General features: G+C 41.4%; 1 protein-coding gene across 20 annotated transcripts in view; it reads right to left on the reverse strand.

The window, feature by feature from the left end:
- The window catches only part of MAGI1 (membrane associated guanylate kinase, WW and PDZ domain containing 1), a 691,563-nt gene that overhangs the window by 35,756 nt on the left and 638,426 nt on the right, over positions 1 to 17,381 (reverse strand). For all 20 annotated transcript variants that reach the window (XM_033210363.1, XM_033210366.1, XM_033210365.1 and 17 more), the window contains 2 exons: positions 12,482 to 12,513; positions 2,095 to 2,311 (listed from right to left, as the gene is read on the reverse strand). In XM_033210363.1, coding sequence (XP_033066254.1) covers positions 2,095 to 2,311; positions 12,482 to 12,513 — 249 coding nt within the window. The remainder of the gene's footprint in view (positions 1 to 2,094; positions 2,312 to 12,481; positions 12,514 to 17,381) is intronic.

Raw genomic sequence — 17,381 nt, forward strand, 5'->3', positions numbered from 1 at the left:
CCTGACTTCATGATCTGCCCGCCTAGGCCTCCCAAAGTGCTGGGATTACATGAGTAAGTCACGACGCCTGGCCCCAAATATTTCAGTCCGGCTGCCACCTGAGCAATTTCAGTACTTACAGCAACTGGCTATGGCCACATTACATATTTTTTCTTATTTTTTTTTCCTGGTGAAAACTTTTTAAGAAACATTTGATTAGGTCAAATTCTTAAGAAAATTTGCCACCACCAGGGTAAAAATGGCATTTGAGCAAGAGCCTTCTATTAAACGGATGTTTAAGAATTATCCTGTCAACCCATGATGCCCCTGCCAGCCCTTCAGAATGCAATTCATTTTATCATGAAAAAATTCATACAGGAAAACTCAATCATAAATGTGTACTGTATTGAGGAAAGCAGGAGCTCGGTCAATAAAGCAATATCTCAACATTAACTGAAGTCGGGCCATTGATTGGACGAGCCACATGCTTAGAGAGAAATGTGGAGGGAATGTGAAAACACTCCTCTTTACAAACATCTCTTAAACGGTTTACTTCAGTGAAATCACTACAATGAGTGAGGAGACACAATGAGGACAGAATCTGGTTCCTGGTTAGCATCCACTGCATATGAGGTCATTCCAAATGGAACTTCATTTCCTTTAGTCAGGCCTCAGGGTACTTTAGGGGTGTCTTTCTAGTCCAGCGACTAAAGTAAGTCCCTGCTCAAATCAGTGGCCTATTTTGTCAGCAGAGTGAACTTGTAGCCAAAACAGCCTATTTAATTCCATGCATTGTGGTAGTAAGAAGGCAGTAATATTTATCCCTTGAGGAGGAAAAGGATAGAGCCCTGAGCGACTCCTAACATTTGATAACCAGCAAGACTCCAGGCTCACCTCTGCCTCCAAACTGCTGAGTATCACTCAGTGGACTGACCAACTTTCCTCCTCAGACAAGGATGCTGGCCTCACTGCCCCATTTTGCTTAGTCACAGAGAAGTTGACTTTCAGCACGCACTTTGGCTGGCAAAGGAAGCACAGCACAGCCAAGTCTGTGTGGTGGACAGGAGGCCAGGGCCCCACACCTCACACAACCTCTCTGCCATGACTCTCGATGTCCCTGCTGAGCAGTGACCACAGTTGCAGCTAGAAATGAAACCTGTGCTGAGGGGAGGATGAGCACTCTTCACTCTTCACTCTTCCAGCTTCTCTCAGACCCTTCAACAAACCGAATCTCCACCGTCACAACACCTCTCCCCTACCCCATACCAAAAAGAGAAAATGAGGTATCTGTCCTTCATAGCTGCCTCACCCTGACCAATTATACTCATAAGAAAACATCAGAAACAGCAACCCAACAACAACAACAACAACAAGAAGCAGTTTGCATCGCCTAAAATTAAGGCATTTTAGGAACTTCCATTGGTAAGATAAATGAGTATTATTTATGGCGAATAGTTTTTGGAAATCATTTCATAATAAAAAGTAAGACATTAAACATGAGAGTGATATTATGTTTATATGAGCCAAGAAGTTACGAAGTATACTATCACTAGCTCGTATTTATAGAAAAGGTAAAGCACTGGATAAGTAATTAAAGCACAACCACTCACTGCTATTGTTTTTTCCTTCTTGTGGGGAATGTTTAGAGAGATTATAATAGTTAAAAAAAATTACCAGTATTTTTGAAAATCAAGAGACCACTTAAAAAGCATTTAATTTCTTCTCATTAGCCCTACAATCCCAGTCAATCATATTTAAGTTCTACTGCATATCGGATTTGTGCTCAGAGCACATCACAATCTCCACTCAGAGAATTAATGAGACAGCAGCTCTTATCTACCATTCCTTTTAACTGAAGGGAGGAAAAAAAACCCATTTTCACCCAGGGCATTTATTTGATAACCATCCACTTCTACCCCCTCCCCACACTGAAGGCATAGTGGGGCCTCCATGGATAGTCAGCAGAGTCCACTCCCTTGGCCATACTTTTGCCTCTTGTGGATTTCACTTTATCTGGTTTACATACTGCAACTCCTCTATTTTCAATAACCTTCAAGAGAAAGGTAGAGCCCTATGGAGGGGTCAGGGTAAGACAGAGGCCAGGATGCTACTCACGTCGGTTTTCATACATGCTCCTGGACTGGGCCCAGATTTTAAAAGGATCTGGTTTTTTCTGGCCAGAGCTGTCAGTTTGATCTGGAGCTTGGGCCTCTGCAGGTGGGAACTCGGGGAGCACCTGTGTGCTGTGGCTTGGGGATGCTGTGTGCAGGCTCCGGTGGCTGGAAACACTGTGCTGAGAACTATTCTGGCTGTCTTTCCTTTCCAGTGGTTGCTGAAAGTAAGCAAGTGAGAGGGGCAAGAAGAAAAGATTATTACTGGTTCTCTGAGTGGGTGTTTTCCACCAGCTTGTCTTTGTTTAGCACTTCTGTATACACATACATAAGTATATCAACAGTATTTTGGCTCCCACCTTTCTCCAGCTAGTGCTGAATGCAGATAAATCCCTAGGTGACTGGCAGACAAACAGCGGGGTGGGCCAGATAGAAAGACATAATCATAACTCATACTGTTCTCTGGGTTATAGCGGAAAACAAATCCGATATTCATCACAGGTTCTCAGCTAAGATGCTATGCTCGTTTATTCCAAGATGGATCAGTTTTAACATCCTCATTTTCACAAAAATATGTAACACCAAATACCATGAGTGGTTTACGATAAGGCTATAATATCCAGAAGAAATATAATCAGGACTAAAGATGCTCCTCAGGACTCCATGTCTTGTATCTTTTAATAATGAAATACCCAATTCCTCTCTAAGAGTTTGCTATCCATTCTTTTCGACTGTTAAAAACAAAAAAACAAAAAAACAGAGGTCAGATCTTTCAAAAATCATGCCTAGCATTATATGTTTACTGGTATTTCTATGTGTATAAATTACTAATATATGAAGAACTTCAGTAATTCTTAGCTAATCAATTTTGCAAGCATTACACTTCACCTCTTAAACTGCCGATAGTACTGTTGGTTGAAAACCATGATCAAACTTTGTATATGAGTTGACCTCCGGGGGTCAGCCTTCTTAGATTTGCAACTTCTCCAAAGTTCAAGGATTATAATATTCAAAGCGGAAGAGTTCCATTTAAATTTCAAATGAATAACCAAGTCCTTGTTCATTAAAATCTGCTCAGCAAAGACCCTTCTCATTTTACGAAATGCTCTGTTAGAATGGCTAATGAATGGAAAGTAAGACCAAATGGAAAGGAAAATAGTGGGTAGAACAGAAAATAACTGTAGTTCTTATGTTCTCCAATAAAAGACTGCGGTAATCTCAGGTGTTTAGCATTCCCTATTCAAAACAAAAAAATCCTGCAGTCATGCCTCATACACCATAGACACCATGTCACTACACTTATCTGATTTAAAGCACTGTATGGGGTAGAGGACAAGAAGGGCCTCTCCCTTCACTCTTATAGATCCTGTAGAGCTCATGGTTTTAAAGTACTTTATAAGAGCTTTGACCTTGAGCATTCTAGATCCCTGAAGTTCTTTACAGAGCCCATATCTTCCACCGGGTGTTGCGATCAATCCTATCAAGACCATTTTTCCTTGCTGTCTCCCCACGGATCCTTCATCTTTCATTCCCCTGGAATTCTGCTGGAAATTTGCAAGGTCCTTTCACTTAATTCTCAGGTCCCTGTACTTCCTCTACTTCCAGTCCTTGCTTTGAAACAAGTATCTGAAGAAAGCCCAAAGAGGACAAAAACTTCATTTGCTCTTGACTATTACAGATTTGAATGCAGATATTGGCAAGGATTCAAAATTGAGAACAATTGGACATGTATTTAATGAAGGCAAGATAGACCATTTAAAATTACACTTGATGTGCCTGTGGGAGAAATTTGAGGACCATATTCTAAGCTACCCTGAAAGTCTTGGGAAAACTGTATGAGAGGCTTAATTCACTCCAATTCAAGGGGAAAAACACAGTGGTGCAGATGCCAGGAAAACATGCTGATGTTTGGGTGGGAACAAACACCATCATAACCCCATGTCACCGTTTTTCTCTTCTGAGGCTCAGCTCAGATTTGGTTGCCATTCCAAAGAGTTGATAGAACCTGGCTCTGCCAACTTCAACAGTTTCTCCTCCAACAGTGAATTCAGCTCCCAGGGCCAGAGTCAAAAAATGTAAATGATGGATACCATATCCATTTTCTTCTGTATGCACATGGGAATGTTGGTTTTTTTGTTTTTGTTTTTTTTCCCCTCTTCAATATGGTCTTTACAAGGGTCTTGATTATAAACAACCATATATAGCATCGGCCCATTTTTTTGTGTGAACATACATAACAATGCATAGAGAAAATGGGATTACGGGTGGAGTTTTTCCCTCTTACCATTATACTTTCCCATATTACACACCTTTTTTATTTTTATAGTGCACAGAGAATACTTTTTATAATCAAGACAAAATTTAAAGTCATTTTCATTTCAAAATGAACCTTGGTAAATATAATTAATGGGAACTGCTACTTCCTATTTTTTTACATTTTAGTAATGTTTTACTTTTGTTCACCTCTGAAGGGGGAAGATATTTGAAATGTAAAAGCAAAAAACTCAATAAAAGACCTCTGCATTTACCTGAGAGTGGCATGCCTCCCTTCAAAGGACCACTCTCTTTTGGTTCCTCAAATTAGTAGATGCCAGATTGATTGCAGGGCCGACCTATAAGCACTAAATTCTGACCCTGGAAGCTCTGGTCTCCTCCTCGTGTCAAAACTACTCTTCACAAAGGTGTGCACACTGCAGGATTACCTGCAGGAAACAGCCTTGTGCTGCTGCTTCTTTTGTAGGGTTATTTGCAGTTTCTGTTCCATTGTCTTCTTGGGCCATTACCCCCTGAAGACTAACTCAAACCTTTTCCACTTGATCCCTCTTCCTGAACTGGAGAGAAATATCCTTCTGGCATCCCTGACCCACTGAGAAAGTCTGATAAAAGTACTGGACCTGTATCCCAGAGAAAATGCGTATGTGCTTTTACATACATACCTGTACACACGTGTGCAGAGATTCAGCACGTTACATCATGGGTTTTTGAAACCCTCTCATGTCTGTCCCAGTATAACAAATCCCTGACATGGAAGACCTAGATCTCTTACGTTTAACTGAAAAGATGGTTCCATTAGAAACAGAGAGTGCAAATGAAGTCTACTGGAAACACTTGAGCCATTTTTCAAATTATAACACCCTTTCTCACCTCCCCAATAAATGACTCATTTAGGTCCAATTTAACACCAAATGACAGACACAATCTGGAATGAGTTTGCAAAACTGCCTCTCAGTCAAACTGCACCTCTGAGTCTCTTTTAAATGCCATCTAAACTTTATACCTCAAATTGGAAAATAAAAGTAAAGGAGCATCCTGAGAATGTGCTTGAAAAACTGTGCCACCTCTCAACTATCTCTAACTGACATATATAAATGGCACACTAATGGGCTAAATACACGATAATCTGGAAGCTTTTTGGATGTTCTCCCTGCTAAGACTTAACCTCACTCTATGTTCCTTCTCAAGTTCAATTATGAAAGCTCATTAATTTGAAGATACATTCTGTAATTTAGTATCTTGTTGGCACTCTGGATTTTTTAAAACTATGCTGTGGGTGTGGGGGGAGTTTGAAGTATTTTTTTTTTTATATTTTCTGTGAGCATGCTGATCAGCTATGAGGTTGTCCTTTATCTGGTTAGAGCCCAGAATTGTCCAGGAAAAAAACCACGTTTATATATCTCCCAAATTAAAGAAAACTTGTATGCATTTTCAGTAGTCTGGATCACCTCCTAGAAGAGTAGGGACACGAGAATATGTTCACTTCTGAACTATTTATGACACAGGATCAGATTTGCATTTAATGCGACTGTATTTCACCTCATTTTCCTAGGTGAGACACTAGCCCAAAGACAAGTAGCTGTAGTTAAAGGTATACTTTTAAGTCTGTTAACGAAACCCTGTGCATACTAAGAACATGGAAAAATGGGAAAATAGTACACCAATGATATAACAATCCAGCCCAGGACCTCCTAAGTGGGCTGCCCTACCTGCAATAGATTTATTCACTTAGCCCAATAAATACATAGGATCACCTGCTGTGTGCCAGATACTGAGGGAAACAACATGTAAACAAGGAATAGATGGTACCTGAGCTCTTGAAATTTATCCCTGGGTAGGTATCCAAATGTGTGTATACGTAGTGTGTGTAGATGAATATTAATCAAATATAATATATTGATAGCAACACACTGCAATGTCCTTTAGAAAGGTGATAAAGAGAAGACTCTGGAAGAAATCTATTAACAGAAAGAGAAGGCTGGGCATGGTGGCTCACACCTGTAATCCCAGCACTTTGGCAGACCGAGTAACACAGATCCCTTGAGGTCAGGAGTTCGAAACCAGCCTGACCAACATGGTGAAACTCCGTTTCTGCTAAAAATACAAAAATTACCCAGGTGTGGTGGCATACACCTGTAATCCCAGCTACTTGGGAGGCTGATGCACGAGAATCACTTGCAAAGGTGGAGCTTGCAGTGAGACGAGATCACACTACTGCACTCCAGCCTGGGTGACACAGCGAGACTCCATCTCAAAAAAAAAAAAAAAAAGGGGGTGTGCTAAGTGGACTTTCTGAACAAAAACGCTAATGTGGCACAGCAAGGGAGGGTGGCCTGAGAGGAACTGGGAGGCCACATAATGCATGAGCCCTGTGGGCCACGTAAGGACTTTGGGTTTCATTCTTAGTTTCAAGAGGGGGAATCCATTAATGAATTTAAAGTGGGGATGTTCCAAGAGCCGACATGTTTCCAGAAAGTTTGGTGTCACTACTGGGTGGTGAACGGATTGGTGAGGAATAGTAGTGAATGCAGAGAGGCCAGTCAGGAAGCCCCAGCTGCAGTCAATGTGGGGACCTAAGGTGGGCAACACCAGGGTAGCTGGAGTTACCCAGGAAAAGAACAAGTGAGGTCAGAAGACACTTTGGTACCAAATTCAACAGGGATTGCTGACAGACTGAATGGAGGAGGCTGAGGAGCAGGAGAATGGAGGGGACAGGAGAGAAGGGAGGTGAAGAGGATCACCAAAAGGAGGAGAGCTTAGAAACAAGGATATCCACCCACCACATCTCTAGTGTGAGTAACTGGTTGAGAAGGGGTCCCATATATTAAGATAGAAATTTCCAACGCTAACTTTTGTCACTATGCTGATATTTTTGAAGCAAGAGTCTTATTGCTGAATCTCAATTCGTAGCCAGCTAGGAATACGGAAATGGGCTCAATTTTTAAACTTCCATAAAGGTCTTTGGCCACATGTTGACCATGAACCTGTATCACAAGACCTTTTAAACTAAAACTGTACCAACCTCTGTGAAATGAATGATTCCCTTACTTACTGTCAGGCCAGGGAAACTGGGAAGACATAATGGCTTTTATAAATGGAAACGGGAAGAAAAAATCAACTCATCAGTATTTCCCAGAATGATTTCAAAATGTAAGTACTTATAAAGTGAACTGAAAATATTTGCTTGGAAGAGCAAATGAATACAGACAGCACTTAGGAGCTTAAATGATGAAAAGAATTCATGTGGCTTAAAAACGACAAATCGATCCATTTTAAAGCAAAATTATTTACAGTTCACTTATCTGCCAAGAGCGAAGGCTACTGCAGCGATTTACATGGACAACAGGAAAAACTCCAAGTGCTGATGAGGTATTAGGCCAATGTCATTAAAGGTTGTGTGAAAATCAGAGACTCGAATCCAAGCCAATGCAGAGGATGGTCTTTTTTTTGTTTGTTCCTTTTATCATTTATGGGTCTAAGTCAAATGATTTCTTCCAAAAAGGTGGGCGAGAGGAGTTAATGGAGAAGAAAAGGCAGGCACTGACTGGATATGAAAATGGATTCTGGTTCACACTGCATGTTTTAAAGGAATGCAATACAATGGCAAAGTCCATCTTCCAGGGTTCCAAAAGGCAGAGAAGGGGAGTTGCCACGGGAAGTGAGAGGCAAGGAGACTGACTTAAGTGATCCTGTGCCTTCACCCATCTACTGCTCTCACCGCTTCTTCTTGTAGGCTGTAGAAGCTTTGATGGGATCAATCACCATGCTGGTTGTCACCCAGGGAACATTAGGGAAAAGGAAGACAGGTGCCACACAACTGGGTGAGTCTGAGAAAGAGGCAGGGTACATAAAACAGAATGATCTAGGCCAGAGTCACTCAGTGTATACGTGTGTAAAAGGAGTATCTCCCTCACATCTCTTAATGACTAGTTTTCAGCAATTTCCTTTAGCATCTCTTGCAGGGGAAAGGGACAGAGAGGACAGTGGAACAAAAACCTATCACCGTGGCTACCCTGCAGACAGCTTGCTATGTCTGCTGTAAAGAGGCTGTTGAAGAGACTGCCTCTTCAATGTGGATGGGCTCTGGATGCTTTGCCCACCATCCAGGGTCCTCTATATGAAAACTTCTTGTAGGATTTTTTTTTTTTTTTTTTAGGTAAATAGGAAAATCTTGTGTCTTTAGTGAATATGGTACACTTTCTTTCATCTGACAATAACAGCTGAGTAAAGAATGTGGTTTCCTATGTTGCCTAGGCTGCTGGGGAACTCCAAAGTACTCTACAGCTCAGTCACTGCACTTACTCAATCGTGGGTGTTGGCACTTTATGATGACTTATAGGTTATTATAATTAAGAGTGGAATGATTACATTATGTGTGTATTTGATTCCGTGTTATATTTCTGCTTTATTAATGCTTATCACACTTTAATCCCTACGAGGTGAGGATCTTTGTAGATCTGCCTACTGATGTGGTTATTGTTTCTCCCTCCCCATTTTCATGAGGGCAGGGATGTTTTCTGATTAATTCTTATCAAATATTGGCACTGGGCCTGGCATACATAAAATAATAAATACTTGTTGATGAAATGACTGCACAAACATTTTGGAAATTTGTGACAATGAATCTTTTTTTTTTTTTGTAAGGAGCAATCAATAAATGGTTTGTTTGCAAACTGCAAGAAAAAAGGTGCCATGACCATCTTATTTATTATAGTATTTCCAGCACTTCACACCAAACCTGATATTTAATGGGTTCTAAATACTAGTTTTCTGAATAATGGATGAATGAATGAAAGATGAATGTGTAGGTGGAGGAACAGATGGATAAATAGAAGATGATAGCTAAGTGCGGTGGCACATGACTGTAATCCCAGCACATTGGGAGGCCAAGATAGGAGGAGCGCTTGAGATCAGCTTGGGCAAGATGGTGAGACTCCCATCTCTACAAAAAATACAAAAATTCGCCAGGCATGGTGGTGCATACCTATAGTCCCAGCTACTTGGAAGGCTAAGGCAAGAGATTGCTTGGGCCCAGGAGTTTGAGGCTGCAGTTAGCTATGACTGTGCCACTGCACTCCAGCCTTGATGACAAAGTGAGACTCCACCTCAAAAAAAAGAGGGGACAGATGAAGGGAGAATAACTGGGAAATGAATTCATAAGAAAACAGGTGGATACTGACTTAAAATTCAGGGTTTGGTGTGATATTTAGTTTTAAATTCTCATACACAAGATCCTTGTGGGTGATTTAGACTGAGAGTCTCAGTTAAATGAGTTTTCAGTAAGGATGATTAAGTTGGGCCACAGAATCAGTTTCCCAGAGAGGTCTAAAGCCTGACAGAAAATATGTCTTATTTTTGTCTCTGCTATTTGGCAGAAAAATCCCTGATGTTATGAAAGTCCAGGTATTAAATTAATAAAATTTTATTAAGATACTGCCATTGTCCCCAATGAGTATATAAACCACAATTTCAACATTTAAACTAAATCTTGCAGGTGAAATTGCTTATTAAGAGTAAGCTACAGGGACTATCCAGGAGAAGAAACGAGATAAAAAAAGATAAGTCCTTCTGTTCTAATAAAAACCCAACTACTTAATTATTGAAAACCTTAAAGAAAAAAAAAAAAAAGGTATGAGGGCAAAAGGAAGCTGCCAGTCACATGAGCAAGCCAACATTGTCAGCAGCCTCTAATCAAATAAACAAAACAACCACAACACAACAGTCCTGGGCTAAGACCACTGTGCACATATGCTCAGAGCTATTGCCAAATCTAAGTGAGTCACAACCCAGGTACAATCAGTGTGCTTTTAATTATGCATCCTGCATAATGGACCTTATCTGTCATGATTTGAATGGCTTTCTGGTACCAGGACATCCAGCTTCCCTGTGAATTCCCTCTGACCCCACCAGAAAAATCCCATAATCGTCTGTCTCCCTGGCAGGACATCATCAAAATTCAAACTGGGAAAGGGAAAGCGCTTTCAACCCACCTGTACAGGACTCTCACTGATCACAGATGTTAGCAGCACTTTACATCCAACAGCAGACCTTGGCCAACAGCTCCCAAATTCTGTACAGCAGCTGCCAGTGTGTGCCAGCAATGCTGTGAAAACCCTCATCCCTGTCCTGGCGCAGAAATCAAGTAAGGACAAGTCCCAAGCTGGGGGCTTATTCTTTTCTAACCCAGCAACACATCACTCTCTTAGCCTGTGGTAATTAAGAGCCAGCAGACTATGGGCAAAGCAGTCGAGAGCTTCTTTCTTAGAAATGCAGCCCGAGTAATTGGCTTGCTGCTTGCTAATGACATGGCTTCTGCAAAAATTAACTGTTATAGGGAATTCTCTTAACTGACTTGGTGAATGCAGGTTCAATACTTATTTGATAGCCTTTGAGTTCACCAGGTAATTCCAAAACACTTGGGGGAAGAAGAAATGCAAATGAATTACAAAAATCCTTTTGCACACTAAATTTAAACGGAATGCAAAATGGAAAAGAACACCTTGCTACTTGACGTCATGCTACCTGTGCAAAACTACTATGTCTCCCTCAGCACACTCCTTGTTAAGACTCCATTCCATGTGGGGTGTGTAAAATAAGCCCATGTATCAATATAGCATGGCTGGGGTGGGGGAGAAAAAAGGATCGTTCATGTTAACTCAAGCTTATGAGACACATCTTCTGGATTTCCTTCCATTTTTCTGAAGGCAGATGGGTTACTGGCTATGACCAAGGGATAGGGAGACACACATGTGCACATGCACACACTTTGGCATCTTTGTGGTTCCAATGTGGGCACCAACCAGCACTTTTCTGCCTGGACATTAACACACACTGACAAGGAAACCAGCCCTGAAGTCAATATTCCAATCACCACAGCACTATGCCAACAGAATCACATCAACTATTGCAGGTTTTTCTCTTTGGAGAACTTAGGAGTGAGGTTTAAAAATGCAGGAAGCTCCCTCTCTCATCTTAATAAACTTCTGCCTCGTGCTGCCAGGCTTGGAGACAGGTGGAAAGAATTCAGCTGCAGCACCGTAAGCCGCAAAGTTTTCAAGGTTCTCCCTTCCCGGATGGCACGAGGCTATACATTTTCCCTCCCCCAAATCTTCTAAAGTACATGGAAACATCCCTCTTTATCCTAATATTAATGAATTGGGAAGCCCCTTCCACCCAGATCAATTTCACAGGCATTGGAGTTCCAGATTTTGAGTTAAGCAGCATTTTAATTTGTCATTAGTGCCCCAGGAGCATAAACCCATACCACCAAGCAAAACACTATAGCCTCTAAGCTATTAGCTAACATGTCAACTAGGTAATGCATCTTCAGGGAAACCAGATTAGAAAAGACAGCAAAACATTGATTTTTTTTTTTTTTTTTTTTAAGAATCCTATACCTGCAGCATAATGCTGCTAAAGCTGGCAAAACAACAAAGGACATTTCCACAGCAAGGAAATGTCTTATTCTCAGTGCTGGGGCAGTGAACATTGTTCCATCTGAGCATGGTCACATATATGGGGCAGAGCAATTCTTCCTTAAACCTACAGGCTTTTTATTTTGTAAATAATTCATCCTCTGGCGCCTAAGAAAGCTAAGGGAGAGAATGGGTAGACAAGTGGACGGCTGGGAACACCAGTTGAGAGCAATGCTACTCACGGAGCAGGTGGAGCTTTCTTTTTTCTCTCCTTCCAAAGGAAACAATGGCCTTTGTATCAAGTTAAAATGGCTAAGAAACTCATCCCTTTGAAGGAGAGTTTGGACGCACTTATATAGAGAAGATTTCAAACATGCATTTGTATCAAGTTAAAATGGCTAAGAAATTCATCCCTTTGAAGGAGAGTTTGGATGCATTTATATAGAGACGATTTCAAACATGCATTCTTTATCCTGCTCCTGGAGCCTGCCCACAAATCACTATACAGTTAAAGACAAGCCCAAATACCTTCTATAACAAACGGAACCCCAGAACTTAAGAAAATGAGCCCCGGCTCCTGTCTCTCCCATCCACTGTAAAACACATTTAGTGAAGTGAAGCCCCACAGAGTACCCTCCCACCCCCAGCCCCCGACCATCCACCCCAGCCCCAACAAGCACCAAGTAACTGACAAGTCCTTACCGACTTTGGGCTCTTCTTGGGAACTGGCAGCCCTGGAAAAAATGCAACAAGGAGGGGAGGGGGGAAGAAATCATTAGCATATAAATGTTACCTTTTCCTTAAAGAACAATCCCCAGGTGTTCCATGGCAACCTAGCCATCTGCAGAGTTATGTCAGATTTCTCCCCAGCATCGGAGTTACCAGGCTGTTCATACCGAATCAAAGCAGAGGGAGGAGGAGAGCGAGAGGCAGGAGATCTATCTGCATTAGCTATGCTGACTTGTACTGCAGCAGCCTGGAGGCTGGGAAAAGAAATTCACAGACCTCAGCGGCCTGGGAAATTGAACACTTGGACAGAATCTCAAATGCTCTTCTGGATTAAGAGAGACTTAACTTACAATTAAGTCCAGGATATTTCCTTTCCACACGATCCACTTGTCAATTGAAACGGACCAATCAGGACAGAGGAAAGGGTATATATTTAGTTTCAAAGGAGTACATGGTTAAAATTAAAAATTTTTTTTTGGTCTTTTCTTTTTTGTTCCTCTGCCTTTCAGAAGAGGAAATGCTGCTTTATTTGGATGAGCTCAATACCAAAACAAAGACGGATGCTCTTTTGCCAACACAGAATGCTAACAAATGAACACAAATCCAAGTTGGTCTAGGGTCCCCTCTGGATCATCAGCACACGTCTGTCTCGATGTCTGCCAGTTATCCAAGCAACCTCCTACTCACAGCTTGTTGGAAAGGACGGGAGCAGGACTAGCCCCTCAAGAGGGAAAGCATGTCATTTGGGAGTGAAAAAGAAAAATTGCACAAAGCTGAAAGAAAAAGATAGTAATGGAGAAAGAAAGGCAAAGGTGGTCATTGAATCTAGTTGGCTCTTCCAAAACCCTGTTCCCTTAGTGGGAGGGCTGGAGCTGGAAGGGACAAGTGATCTCCCCAGTTCTAGGGAAGTCAGGAGCAATTAGGGGCAGACTTACGGGAAATCTACTACCAGGGAAGGGTGAGAAAGACAGGCGAGAAAGGAAAATAAAGCGTATACTGGTGTTTCAAAAGTAATCATTTCTGCCAGCTGTTGCCTCTTTTGATTTTTTTTCCTTTGGGCAGCAGTTACAATGCAAAATGCAGATTCTATCTGTATAAAGCACACAAGAGAAGCTTGGGATCTGGTGATGCTGCACTGGAGATTTCAACCTGTTTTTGAAAGTGATTCCTAGGGAGTGTGATGATGTCAACTCTTTTGGAAGTGACTTGTCAAACCATGAGCGATGCTAAGTTCAGCACAAGCAATATGAGGTGAGGCAAGGCAAGTGGGTGAGTAAGGAGGAAGCAGTCCAGATGAGCCTGCAAAGTGCCCACTGGGAGTGAGGCATGATGAGGATTACTCGTGCTGGGAGGCATGGGGGCACTCTCTGGCAAGGTTCCTCGCATCACCAAAATGAGGTCACCATAGAAGTCTGGCTCCCAGACCTTAGAGGGCATAAAGCACACTCGGTAGCTTGTTAGAAATGCAGCAGCCCAGGTCCCACCCTTGGTGGCCGAGAAATCTGCAGTATTAGCAAAAATTCCAGGAGATTCTGATACAGAGAATCCAAGGACCGTATTTAAGGAAATTCTGATACAGTCGAGTATTACTCTTTCAAGTCAGGCAAACTCAGATAGGCATCCGTTAACAAAATGCTTTGGGGCCCTCTCTGTCTCAGTTTCTCCATTTACGAAGTGAAAATATTAAGACTCACTTCATAAGATTATTAAGATAATGAAACAAGAGAAAATGTTTAAGAGCCTCCTACCTGGCACAGAGGAGTTACTCAAATGTCCACACCTTTTTACCTTCCTTGGCTAATTTACGTCATTCAGAAAGGAAGTGGTATGGTTATCTTGCACTAACTAGAGAAAAATCATCTGCTAAGCATTTTAAAATATAAAAAAGGTTATAGGAGAAAATATTTTACCTATGGATACAAATAACTGTGTTGAACAATTTTGATATGTCTTTTTTAAAAAATAATGATCAGGTGCTTTTCTTGACTTATTCATATGATTCCCTTAAGAAATATTATTAGGTTGTATTAGTGTGGGTCACTGTATAAACTTCAAAATTATATATATAAGATGACAGCTTTAAATTCAAATTTTCTCTTAATTCAGAGAGACCTTCTTAGTTAACTGGAATCAGCAAGGTTTCACCATAGTTATCTTCTACTGCACTTGACTCTCCCCAGGATCCTAATGACCGACAAGAAAATTTGGAAAGAGGTCGGGCGCGGTGGTTCAAGCCTGTAATCCCACCACTTTGGGAGGCCGATGGGCAGATCACGAGGTCAGGAGATCGAGACCATCCTGGCGAACATGGTGAAACCCAGTCTCTACTAAAAAAATACCAAAAACCAGCCGGGCAAGGTGGCGGGCACTTGTAGTCCCATCTACTCGGGAGGTTGAGGCAGGAGAATGGCGTAAACCCGGGAGGCGGAGCTTGCAGTGAGCTGAGATCTGGCCACTGCACTCCAGCCTGGGCGACAGAGCGAGACTCCGTTTCAAAAAAAAAAAAAAGAAAATTTGGAAAGAATCCCCCGTTAGGTAAGCAGAGTCAGGGAAAATGGTTTCAGTCTACACTCTGCTAATTATTTGTAAGACTATGGCTGATCTTCAAATCCCTTGTCTTAGGAGCTTCATATACAAACTAAGGGGTATTTTACATTCTCTACTGATGCACATTCAAAGGTGCATTCACAATGATGTTCAGTGCACTATTGTTGGTAGAAAGGAAAACTGGAAACAACTGGAAGTTCTGAAAAACTGTGAGGCAGCCAACCTACAAAGCTAGGTTAAAAGGAATGAGCTGTCTCTACAGGTAACAACAAAATCTTAAAACATAATGTTCAGTAAAATGGCACGCTGCAGAATGGCAGGCACAGCAGGAGACAGGTGTTCCACACACTCAAACACACGCGTGGCTTTTGCCCTCCATGAACGTCCACATCAAATGGATAATGGGGATATGTTCAATAGTGCAAGGAGGGGCAAGGATCAGAGGGACTCATTTAAGGAGACTTTTGCCTTATTTAGAATTCTTTTTTTAAGACCAGCATTTTCACATTATCACTGAGACAATAAAATACCAATTCAAAAATAAATATTAATTAATTAATGGCCCTTTCATTGTTAACTGCACAAAGTCAACCAGTCTGAAGGATATGGGGGTAACCAATTAAGGTTTGTTTCCTCTGAGGAAGTAGTCCATGGAATATTCCAGAAATCCCAGTTCAATTGCCACAACAAACTGTATATTACAACAAATAAGAAAATCTTTGTTTTGCTGGGCGCGGTGGCTCACGCCTGTAATCCCAGCACTTTGGGAGGCTGAGGCGGGCAGATCATGAGGTCAAGAGATCGAGACTATCCTGGCCAACATGGTGAAACCCCGTCTCTACTAAAAATACAAAAATTAGCTGGGTGTGGTGGTGGGTGCCTGTAGTTCCAGTTACTCGGGAGGCTGAGCCAGGGAAATTGCTTGAACCCGGGAGGTGGAGGCTGCATTGAGCCGAGATCACACTACTGCACTCCAGCCTGGTGACAGAGCGAGACATTGTCTCAAAAAAAAAAAAAGAAAAAGAACATCTTTGTTTAAAGAGGCATTTGTTCCTCTTTGCTGGCTAGTTGCTGAAAACCTTCATTTTAAAAAGCCACATCTTTCACAGCAGCCCAAAAGCAGGTTACTACCACAAATTAATATTTTAAATAGTCAAAATCAAGAGACTCCACTTGATTGCTTTTTTAAAAAGAAGAACTCAAAGATTTGTTTTAGGCCTACATGGTCATTAAATCTTAAAATCTAATACATATGAATACTGGAAAAACCTTATTACAATTTATAATTTATTTTAGCCCAAACTATTTGATGGATTGAAAACAGCTGGGAGATCTAACAGAAATGACTCAAAAGGTCACTGCTTGACATGACAGAATGCTCCAAGACCTATCAAAGGAGATAGCGCGTATGTAACTGGTTAACTGCAGACATGTCCCTACCAGCCAGGCTGCAGGAAGCAACATCATCCCATACTTCATGGCATATCCGTGGTTTTCCTTAGACAAGCAAACACTTTGTATGCCTTGTGGCAACAGGAAGTTTGTGTTCTATAAATCATATCACATATTACATATAAGGCATATGGGCAGAAACGGCACCCATCTTAATGGGTTTGTCTGGTCCATTCAGGGTAAGGAAGGAGAACTCTCAGAAGAGGCAGAAGAGTTTATGGATGGCAGCATCCACTCTTAGGGCCTTAGAGGGCAGCAAATGTTACTTCTAAGGGATCCTGGAAAACTCTTCCAGGGAAGTGTATGTGCAAAGTGTGATCTGCAGGAGCAAGAAAAGCTTGGGACTTGAATATCTAAAGTTCCCTATTAAAATAGTGTCATTTTGGAAAAAACAAATGGTAAATTCTTTGCTGGTGACTGGGACCTGAGCAACTAATGTAAGGAGGACAAATCTGTTTTCCTCTAAATATCAAGACCATAAACTATAATTAAATGGCAGAATGTCATAGTTGGTGAAATTTTAGAATGCTTGTATACAAATAATTTCTATGGAAAAAGTAAAGCTATAACAGAATCCATACCATTTTGCAAAGAAAGGCTAGAAGGTTATGCGTGAAAACGGTATTTTCTTTGGTTCATGGGATTATGCGTGGCTTTATTACCTATTTTTAGTATCTCTACATCAAGAAAACCTTTATTTATTTATAAATACACACATACATATCCACAGATACCACGATAAACAAAACTCTATACTGCTTTTTGTTTTGTTTTGTTTTTGAGACAGAGTCTCGTTCTATCACCCAGGCTGGAGTGCAATGGCATGATTTTGGCTCACTGCAACCTCCAACTCCTGAGTAGCTGGGATTACAGG

The sequence above is a fragment of the Trachypithecus francoisi genome, unplaced genomic scaffold (genome assembly GCF_009764315.1).
Source record: "Trachypithecus francoisi isolate TF-2019V2 unplaced genomic scaffold, Tfra_2.0 Lachesis_group0, whole genome shotgun sequence".
Lineage (NCBI taxonomy): Eukaryota > Metazoa > Chordata > Mammalia > Primates > Cercopithecidae > Trachypithecus > Trachypithecus francoisi.